This window comes from Theropithecus gelada, chromosome 10 (assembly GCF_003255815.1).
Source record: "Theropithecus gelada isolate Dixy chromosome 10, Tgel_1.0, whole genome shotgun sequence".
Taxonomy (NCBI): Eukaryota; Metazoa; Chordata; class Mammalia; order Primates; family Cercopithecidae; genus Theropithecus; species Theropithecus gelada.
In genome coordinates this window covers 56098176-56109113 of record NC_037678.1, presented here as the reverse complement: position 1 = coordinate 56109113, position 10938 = coordinate 56098176, and the positions used below count along the sequence as shown (strand labels likewise).

Genomic DNA, 10938 nt, shown 5'->3' with positions numbered 1-10938 from the left:
CCCTGCCATCTCCTTGTTCCCACACTGCCATGAGCACACCATAATGGTGCTGCTGCCTTCTGCCTGCAGATCTTTTTCACTAAGAATGGCAAAGCCCTTCAGGTTTCAAGGACTGAGTAACATCCGGTCAGAGCAAGCTAGGATGCCTTCTCAGGAAAGCTGCAGAGAGGCCTGGTAACCAGCCAGAAGAGGCAGACTCTAGATGTCCAAATGCCACAAAGTTCCAGCTCAGAGCACCTGGCTAAGTGAAGCAATCCGCTCATCTGAACCTCTGCACTTGCAGTCCCCCTTTCTGGAATGTTCTCCCCAGGGACTCCCCATCGCTCCCACCTTCTCCCTTCCTCCCACATTGCCATGAGCATCTGGCTGACTCCTTCAGGTCTCAATCTAATGCCACCTCCTCAGAGAAGTCCTCCCCAACCACCCTGGCTAAAGTAACCTCTGAGTCACTTTAATATCTTGGCCATTTTCTTCTTAGCCGGCATCATAACCCATGACTTATTTGTTTATTTTCCTATTGCCTGTCTCCCCTGCCAGCATGTAAGTTCCATGTGGGCGGGACAATGAACAAGAATATGACAGGTTCCCAATAAATGTTTATTGAATGAATAAATGGAAGAAGGAGTGAACAAACTAATGAACAAAACAGACCCCAGATCAGAGGGCAAGATGGCTTTCTTGTTAATTTTGGTGCAGACTCAAGCAGCAAATATTTACTGAACACTTGCTATGTGCTGGAAATCGTTCTAGGAACTGGAGTTACAGCAGCAAAAAAAAAAAAAAAAAAAAAAGTCATTTGTATTTTCATAAATGTATCTTCTAGAGGGAGAAGAAGATAATAAGAAAATAAGTTATACAGTGTCCTAACTATTAAGGAGAAAATATAACAGAGTAAGGGGGTGGAGAGTAATGAGGGTGATATTTTAGACAGGAGGTCAGGGAAGCCTCTCAGGGAAGGTGACACCTGAGCAGGGACTTGAATAAAGTGAGTCGGGGAACCAGACATATATTTGGGAGCAGAGTGTTCTAGGCAGAGGGAACAGCACGTGCAAAGGCCCTGAGGCAGGAGAGTTTGAGTATGTGGCTGGAGAGGGGAGGGAAGAGCAGTTGAAAATCTGACAGGTCAACTCTGTGGAATCCCCAGCCCAGGAATCTGGGGCTTTGAAGCTCTCTTAGGTTCAGAAAGGCAGATCATCTCCAGGTCCAATGTTGATTAACATTCTTTATTTCACAGTATTTTTGATCAGAAGTCTTTGAAATCATAATTCATCTGGTTACAAATCCCAGGAGTTTCTCTTTGAATGAACCTCTTGCTTCCAGTCCCATACAACGTACCTCCCGCCAGCCCCAGTGGGTTGTAACTGTGATTCAGCACTGAGTGCTCACTTGGAAAGGAGGTGGAGCTCAACCTCCGACTCAGAGGGCCTCTCCCACTGCTCTCAGGGAAATGCCCATGATTCACTTATGCTGTATCAACAACAAGTACAGCTGGGTGCTGCCTTCCCAGCTGGCCAAGCGCTCCTAGGGGAATCTCCACCCTCAGAGGCTTAGGAAAGGGAAGTGTGACGATTCAGGGCCCTTGGGCTAGTGTCTTTTCTGATGTGGGCTAACGCTGGGCCATTCCGTTCAGCAGACACTGAGGGCCTGTGCTCTTCACTGGCATGCCGGAATGCTTCTGCTTGGAACAAAGAGGGATTAACCCTTGAAGGCAGACACCACTTGCAGCCTCGGGCTCAAGGGGATGTCTCAGTTTTACCCATATGTAGAAGGGGACAATCTTTTGCTTGCCTGAGACATTTTACCCCGGCCTTTTACAAGTCCCCAGTTTATCTTTTGACTTTTCTCTCACCCCTGACAAATGGGGCCTTTGATAACTAAACATGCTTACCACTTAAGGTGGTGTGTGGAGAGATCAAGGCCACCTGCTGGGACAAGCAGCAACTGACTGCCTTGCAGCCACAGAGGCCTCTGGGGACCACATGTAGGAGGGTCCTGGCTGGAGGGGTCATGAGTCACCCCATGGGAGGGCAGGGCCCAGGCCTGGCGTGACCCCAGAATTATGGCCAAACTGACCCAGAAGAAACAGGAGAATCCTAAATCTCTCGGGTCAAGATGTTAGCTGAGGTTTCTAGAACTTCCCCTGGTATGCTTAGGAGCCCAGAGAAACAGCAAAGAGGCTTTGCACAGTCTCATGTCCTTGGAAAGCTATTTGTCCCTTTCCCTGTCTCCAAGGATTAAAAAAGAATCTCTGACTGCTGGTTATTGGCAGGGGTAAAACAACTGGTGCAGAATGGGCACCAACTAAGCAAAATCACACATTGGTTGTGAACAGCTGGAACAACTCGGTTGGAACACTGCAGCCCATGAAAGTGATAAAGGCAAGGTGGTCTCTCCAGTGCAACTGAAAGTAATCACTGGGGGATGATGTCAGCTGTGCCCATGGGAATGAATGGCCTCCCATCCCAACTGTACGAGACAAACACGATGCCAGATTTGCTCACTGTTGGTGAAACTGGGCTCTCTTGCATCGTAATGATAAAACAGCTCACTGATAAAGGAGCTTACTTCTCAGGCAGCAGATCTGAGAGATATCTGGGCTTTGAACTTCATGAGAGAGACAGAAAGTGTCCTAGATAATGGCTGGTGGACCCGAGTGGGCCACTGGAGGTCACCCTTGCTTGCCGCATATTGGATTAAAGAAAAGAATTATTTGATTGCTTTGTAGTGTCCTAGCAGCAGGTGATGGTGACAGCCCTTTGAGAGGGTTCAGCCTCAAGGGAGTCCCCCAGGGGGACTCAGAGGGTCCGAAATGTGTCGTTGGCCAAGGTGGGTGGCAATGCTGTGACATTAACTGAGTGCATATCAGCCCAGTCCGGGAAGGTACCCAGCTGGAAGATGGTCTGTGCCCAGGTATTCATAGCCAAACTGAGCAGCAGGACACCCATCAGGTTCATCAGGAGGCCTGTCCGCACCTGAAATAGAGCCCAGACAGAGGGAGGGGTCAGCACCTGACCCACCATACAGATGGAAACATTCAGACTCAGAGACAGGAAGTCACTCACCCAAGATCGCATAGCCAGGAAGTGATGGAGCCAGGACACAGACCCAGATTGGTCAATGCCTGGGACTCTTCAATCTTTATACTACCCTAGGCTGTCACTCAAAGAGCTACAAATGTCCCCATTCATTGATGGCCTCTATGTTCCAGGCACTGTGTGCTATGCAGTTGTCATAGGGTTATGCCATTTAACCCAGAAAGCAACCTTACAAAGGTGATTCTTATTAATCCCCATTGTATAGAACAGGAAAATGAGACCTAGAGAAGTTGACTTGCCCAAGGTCACCTAAAATAATCTTGTCTGATCACTAAATACCCCCATCCCACACACATATACACACACACATGCATGTACAAACACACATAAGTACACATATATACAGACACACACACACATACACTTCAGGTCCAGTCCAGTCAGGCAGTCCTAGTCAAGGTACCTTTGTCCATTGGGAAGCATTTTTCTTCTGTCAGTGGAGGATGTGCCCATCTGCTTCCCACCCTGGTTGGCCTCTTAGATGTGCCCATCTGCTCCCCACCCTGGCTGGCCTCTTAGACCATTCAGTCCACCCTGGGCTGAAAATCCCTGTTTTCCCACCTGGGTCTTCTGGTTGCCCCGCCTTCACATAGCCCAGCCTGAAATCACTTGGTGAGACAGTTACTTCCTTTCTAATTCTCTGTCTGTCTATTCCCCCCAGAGAAAGTCTCACTTAGGGGTGTGATAGAAAAATGAATCTTGGGGCCCCCAAATCACTAAGCTAAAGAAAAAAGTTAAACTGGGAACTACTTAGGGCCAACCTGCCTCCCATTCTATTCAGTCATCCCTCTCCTCACTGAGATGAATGCATATCTGATTGACTTCTTTGGAAAGGCTCATCAGAGACTCAAAATAATGCAACCATTTGTCTCTGGTAGCCCCCTCCCCTCTTTGAGTTGTTTCCAGACCAAACCAATGTTCATCTTACATATGTTGATTGATGTCTCATGCCTCCCTAAAATGTGTAAAATCAAGCTGTGCTCCACCCTCCTTGGGCACATGCCGTCAGGACCTCCTGAAGCTGTCATGGGTGTGCGTCCTTAACTTAGGCAAAATAAACTTCCTAAATTTACTGAGACCTTCTCAGATTTTTGGGGTTCACAGGGGCCACCATGGCTTCAGCCCTTCTCTGTTTCTGTCAGTTGCCCTTTTAACAAGGAGAGGCCCAGAACCTTCTCCAGGCCACTGCTATCAGGGAGGGCTTAATTCTTTTGTTTTTGCCGCTTTACATTTATTTTATTTTTTTTTTTTTATTTTTTTTATTTTTTTGAGACGGAGTCTCGCTGTGTCGCCCAGGCTGGAGTGCAGTGGCGCGATCTCGGCTCACTGCAAGCTCCGCCTCCCGGGTTCACGCCATTCTCCCGCCTCAGCCTCCGAGTAGCTGGGACTACAGGCGCCCGCCACCACGCCCGGCTAATTTTTTGTATTTTTAGTAGAGACGGGGTTTCACCGTGTTAGCCAGGATGGTCTCGATCTCCTGACCTCGTGATCCACCCGCCTCGGCCTCCCAAAGTGCTGGGATTACAGGCTTGAGCCACCGCGCCCGGCCTACATTTATTTTTATGCCATGGCATATATTAATAATACCGGTTTTCCACTATGGATGCGCTGGAAACATTTCTTCTGGAATATTCTTAAGTTTTTTTTTTTTTTTTTTTAAATGTCAAGCTGATTTAGAAAAGGTGTTAAATAAATATTACCATGGATGGGTGGGGGACATACTGCGTGTGCTGTCCTGCCTCTCTTCTGAGGGCACAGAGGTGGAAGCCCCGGCACCTTCGGAGGATTAGAGAGAGCCTGGCCGACACGTTGGGGAAACTGGGAGAGGATTGGGTCTCCTTTTGCCAGGGCTCGAAATTCTTTCTAGTCCCATGTTAGCTATTTAATTAACGCCTAATTCATCACTCTGAGGAACAAACCTGCAGGTGGGCCATCCCTGCCCTGGACTGACTGACCGGGGTTGCCCCTTGTATCCCTCCACATCTCTTGCAAGTCTCTACCTCTTGAGGACTCTCCATTTCTCTGGCTGTCTTTGTTCTCCAAATCTGTGCTGTTCGCAATGCTGCCCTCGCAGTCTTTTTCTCTAAGGAGCCTCCCTGCTTCCACACTTGTCCCTCCCACCCTAACGATCCACTCCAGCCAGCAGCCAAAATGATCTTCTACAGACAGAAGTGAAATCACATCACTGCCCTGCTTACTGAGGGTCCTCACTGTGGTTTGAATAAGATACCAACTCTGCCCTGCCCCCGCTGTTCCCCAACCTCATCCTTCCCCAACTCCACTGCAGCCACCCCAGCCTCCCGGCCCTGAATTTCTGGAGCACTCATTGCTATTCCTCACTTTCAGGCCTTTGCACTTGCTACGCCCTCCGTTGGGACTGCTCTTCCCCTTTTACTTTGCGAGGCTGGCTGCTTCCCATGATCAGCTCCCGTGTCACCTTCCTGGAGAGGGCTTCCCTGCCACCCCTCTCCCTCGTCCTCTTACACTTCCTTATGCTTTATTTCCTTCTGAGCACCTAGCAATATTGAAATTTACATAATTTAAGAAAATCTGCTGCACTTGTTGACGCCTGTCTCCACCAATAGAAAGCACCCTCCTTGGAGGCAGATCGGTGTCTCTCCCACTCTGCAGTGCCCCCAGTGGCTGGAACATAGAATGCACTCAGTAAATACTGCTGCAATCAATAAACAAACTAATGAGCGTCTCTGTCTCCTCTCTTCTCTGCCTGCTCTGTGTCTCCCTTTCTGCCTCGCTCCCACTCTTGCTCTCTCTCCCCATGCGTCCTGCAGGGCTCTTGTGCCTGGAGGGCCTGCATCGTGAATGGGTTAAGCAGGTTGCCCTTCTTGGCTTTGACAGCTTTGGAAGGGTTATTTGCAAAGCCAGTGGAGAGGGAAAAGGCTGCAGGAGTCAGGAGTGGGAAGGGAGGAGCTGGTTCAGCAGGGACCTTCCGGGGTAGGAAACATATTGCCAGTGACCCGGCCGTGCTGAAAGCTGGTGGGGCCCTCCCACTGCTACAGTCCTCAGCTCCTGTCTCCTTCCCAGCTGGCTGAGCGCTGAGGCCCACCCGAGTCCCAGGGTGTGCCTGCTGCTTCTCTCCCCTAAAGATCATGAGCACGAAGTGGGGTCCAGAGGGAGGGGGGAGTCCCTTGTCCCTGGAGCAAATTTTGGAAACTAGTCACTAAGGCAGTGTTTCCTGAGATTGTCTAAGTGTGAGAACCGTCCCAGAGTCTCTGCTAAAATGTATGTTCCTCGTCCCACTCGGAAAGACCTTTCAGAGACGGGGGAGTGGGGTCAGGGTGGAGGAGTCCTGCAGAGAGGCCTTGCCCGCCCCCTGCTGCCCACCCACCTCCTGTGGCCTCTGCTGGGAAATGCCCAGACTCACCATGTCTTTGACCAGCAAGTGTCCAGAGGCGAAGGCGATGGAGTTGGGGGGCGTCGAGACCGGGAGCATGAAGGCAAAGGAGCAGCCGACTGTGCCCGGGATCATCAGGTACAGGGGGTGCACTCTCAGGCGGATGGCCTGGGCCCAGAAAAGGTGGGAGAGACCCGGAGAGAGACCAACGCAGAGCGACCACAGCGAGCGAGCGAGCAAGAGAGAGAGAGAGAGAGAGACAGAGAGAGAGAGAGAGAGAAAGAGAGGCAGTTGGAAAGAGGGACACAAAGACGTAGAGACAGAGAGACAAAGACATCCATAGACATTGGCAGAGTGGCAGAGGACAACAGGGACAAGTGAGAAGACAGAGTTAGAGAGACAGAGAGAGAAAGGCAGTCAGAAAGATACACGCACAGGCAGAAACAGACACAAGCAGGTAAGAAGAGAACCAGATCGAGAGAGAGGTGAAGAGAACATTCCCAGGGTTAGTGACATTCAAGGGCCACACCGTGGTTTGATCGGGGATGGGCTACGGTGATGTACCTAGAACACTCCTTCTCCAATGTGAGAGTGCAGAAAAGCACTTGGAGGGCTGGTTAAAGCCCACAGGGCTGGCCCCACCTCACCCAGAAGTGCTGATTCAGCAGGTTGGGGTGGGCCCCAAGGATCTGCATTCCTGACATGTTCCCCCGGGTGCTGCTGGTGTTAAGGACTGTGCACTGAGAACCAGGGCTTTATAACACTTCCCCTGCTTGCTCCTTCCCTCAGCCAAACAATCTCAACCCAGAATTGGCCTCTGGATACCTCTTGTTGGGGGCATCCCTGGATTTCAGTGCAAAAGAGAGCTCATGAGAGCATCTGTTGGCAGCTCTCCCAAATTTCTAAGACTGTGTGTATCAAACCCCTCTGCGAGCTGGCCGCAGCTACTGGGCCACCAGTTTGTCACCTCTCCCGCCTACAATTCATATTGATCACTTCTCTGGCATTTTACTTAAATAGGATGTTTTTGGGCCTTCTAGGGAATTTTTGCAACCCAAAGCATATTTATTTTCTCAAAAAGCTCTAAAATCACCCCCTTGCATGTAAAATGTTTTTTGATTTTGATGATAAGCAAAGTTTACAAGAATGAGGCATTTTCAAGTGTATTTTCCAGCAAAAGCTGCCCCTTACAGACCTGGCTGGGTTCTACGCTCCCTCATCTCCCCCATACCCCCTTTAGCACTCCCATTTCTCTCAGTCACCAGGTCTCCCTGAGGACCCCCACCCCATACTGCTGTAAAATGGTGAGCCACTTTGGAGGGCAATTTCCTCATCTCTAACAACATTTCAAATGCACATGCTCTTTGACCCAGGAATCTCAAGTTATAGGAATTTCTCTAGATGTAATCAATGACGCATAGAGAAAGCTCAGGTGACGCGTCATTGTTGAATAACAGCAAAGTCTGGAAATACCTATATTTCCACTGGGCAGAGAGATTGCTTAAATAAACCAACAACTGTCCATTTATAATGGAATATTCTCCAGTCATTGAAAAATAACACAGTGTATATCTGTGTGCTAACACAGATAAATTGATGCATGAAATAAGCAAACAGAAACCAAAGACAAAGTGCTGCAGGTATGTGTGCTGGGGCATCAGTTTGCATACAAAGCATTGACTTGCATCACTGATTTAATTTTACCAGCGTGGGTTATATTAAGGTAATTATATGGTCTGGTCTTTAATCTGTTTAAATATAAAACTATATTGATAGTTTCCTTTTTAAAACTCCTAGTATAAAAGCTACCTGATCATGTATATATTGTTCTTTTCATACAATCATGGTTTCATTCTGCTATTTGCATCTCTTTTTACAGGTGAGATTGAATTACAGCTTTTTCTTCCCTTGCTCTCCTTATCTGGTTTTGGGGCCAGGGTTTTGCTAGCTATCAATTGAGTGGCCATGTCTATTTTTCTCTGCTGGTGAACAGTTCAGCTGAGTTGGGAACTCTCTGTTCCTTGCAAATTTGCTAGCTCTCACCCAGCAAACCACCTGGGGCTGGTGATTTTGTTTTTGTTTTTGAGACCGGATCTGGCTCTGTTGCCCAGGCACCTGCCACTAAACCTGGCAACTTTTTGTACTTTTTGCAGAGATGGGTTCTCACCATGTTGCCCAGGCTAGTCTGGAACTCCCGCGTTCAAGCAATCTGCTTGCTTCAGCCTCCAAAAGTGCTGGGATTACAGGCATGAGCTGCAGAGCCCAGCCTGGGGCTGGTGATTTTTAGCCCAGTAGTTATCACTTGGGTGGGGGGAAGGAAATTGTTCCCCCGACAGGGAATATTTGGGAATGCTAGGAGACATTTGATTGTCATGATTTACGAAGGTGCCACTTGTCTCTACTGAGCAGAGCCCAGGGACGCTGCTGCATACCCTGTAGTGCATGGGACAGCCCCATACAGAGAACGATCAAGCCCCAAATATCAACGGTGTTGAAACCCATGCTTTAGAGGGAGGCTACTGCTTTGCTTACCATTAGAATTTCTCCTATGGCCATTTGTTTACTCAGATTTTATACTTCTTCTTAATCCAAATTTGGTAATTTACCTGTTCTAGAAAACTCTCCATGTCACCATGGGTTAATTTTCCCAAAAGAGAGAATTGGGAGCACTTTGAAAATACTTGCTCTATGTATGCATTTTTTGAAGGAAAACATCCAGTATTTTAAAAAATTGTACTGTGGTTCTGACACACTTTCACGTATTTTGTAAGACAGCAATGGCAACTGTAGACCCCAGTGAAGCTCCCTTGGCAGGTGGAAGATTTCTGAATGTGTGTTGGGGGAGGGGTGCTCCCCTCTTCCCCAGAAGGACCCTCACCAGCTCTGCCAGGACCGGCAGGAAGATGATGATGGTGGCTGTGTTGCTGGCAAACTCAGTGAAGAAGGCGATGACCACAGTGATGAGCAGCACAGCCAGGGCGGGGGGCACATTCTCCAGGGGGTGCAGCTGCCCGCCAATCCATACAGACAGCCCTGATTCCTGTGGAGGGAAAGGTATTCCTTCATACCCCAGCCCATCCCCAGCTGCTGCCCCCTAGAGAGGGTTAGGATAGATCACAACAATGACAACTGTACCCCTTCCCAGATGGGGAGACTGAGGTGCAGAGAGGGCAGGTGACGTGTCTGATGTCACACATTCGAGCTAAGGTCGCACATCTGAGCCAGCAGCCTCTCTGCTTCTTGAACTGCTCTCCACTCTATCTCACACAGGCCAGGGACCCAAACCCCTGGGTCTCCAATAATCCATTTGGTTCTAGCGCCCCTAAGCGCCAGTTTAAGTGGGAGAGGGAAATCAAACCAGACCCTCAGTAGTAAAACTTCTCATCCCTCCAATGAAGGTTATTAATTACCCAAATAGTAATAGTCACTTATATAAAATAGTCATTATTTTTGTAATTATTAAATAATATATTAATGTGTATGAAATATATATACAAGATTTACCATATATCATATATAAAACAGGTATCAGATATACATCAAGTGCAACACAATCAATGTAATTATCAATAATGATGGTATTTATACCCCTGTAATCCCAGCACTTTGAGAGGCTGAGGTAGGCGGATCATTTGAGGCCAGGAGTTTGAGACCAGTCCAACCAAATGGCGAAACCCCACCTCTACTAAAAATACAAAAATTACATGTGCACCTGTAATCCCAGCTACTTGGGAGACTAAGGCACAAGAATCACTTGAACCTGGGAGTGAGAGGTTTCAGTGAGCCAAGATTACGCCACTGCACTCCAGCCTGGGCAACAGGAACTCTGTCTCAAAAGCAATATATATATATGTGTGTATATATATGATACACATATATATGAACATATATGTATATATACATATATGAAATATATATGAACATATATGTATATATACATATAGGAAATATATGAACATATATATGAACAGTAATAAGGATAATTATTACAATGATAATAATACAAATATTAACGTTGCATTATTATTCATTCTCGTAAGAATCACCATTATTGAGGCTTTACAGGGGACCAGGCACCTGCCGGCATTAGCTCCTTGACTCCTCCCAACAATCCTGAAATGTAAATATCATTGGTCCCTGTTTTACTGAGGAGGAACTTGAGCCCGAAAGTTTTTGTGACTTGCCCAGGGTCCCTAAAAGTAGTGCCTAAGGCAGCCATCTATCTCCATAAGATGATGTGATTCTGCAAAGCTCCCTGCGAATCAGCATCTTCCTCTGGACACACCAATCTGTCACCTTGCCTCTAAATTAAGAGCAATGCCCAGTGCTGACTCCAGTCCTCCAGGGCAGAGACGGGTAGAGAAGTTCACCGAGACTCCACTCCCCTGTCAGTGCTGCAGAATTATTTGGGTGCTCTCTCTGCTGACTTCTCCAGAAGTTACCCTATTTACCAGTGTATAACATCTATAATACTGTTCCACACCTCTGTCC

At 47.9% G+C, this 10938-nt stretch overlaps 1 protein-coding gene across 4 annotated transcripts in view; it reads right to left on the bottom strand.

Moving 5' to 3' along the window:
- Positions 1-583: 583 nt before the first annotated feature.
- SLC13A3 (solute carrier family 13 member 3) overlaps positions 584-10938 on the bottom strand; it is a 128288-nt gene continuing 117933 nt past the window's right edge. For all 4 annotated transcript variants that reach the window (XM_025399165.1, XM_025399169.1, XM_025399167.1 and 1 more), the window contains 3 exons: positions 9326-9487; positions 6478-6615; positions 584-2972 (listed from right to left, as the gene is read on the bottom strand). In XM_025399165.1, coding sequence (XP_025254950.1) covers positions 2796-2972; positions 6478-6615; positions 9326-9487 — 477 coding nt within the window. In that variant the 3' untranslated portion in view covers positions 584-2795. The remainder of the gene's footprint in view (positions 2973-6477; positions 6616-9325; positions 9488-10938) is intronic.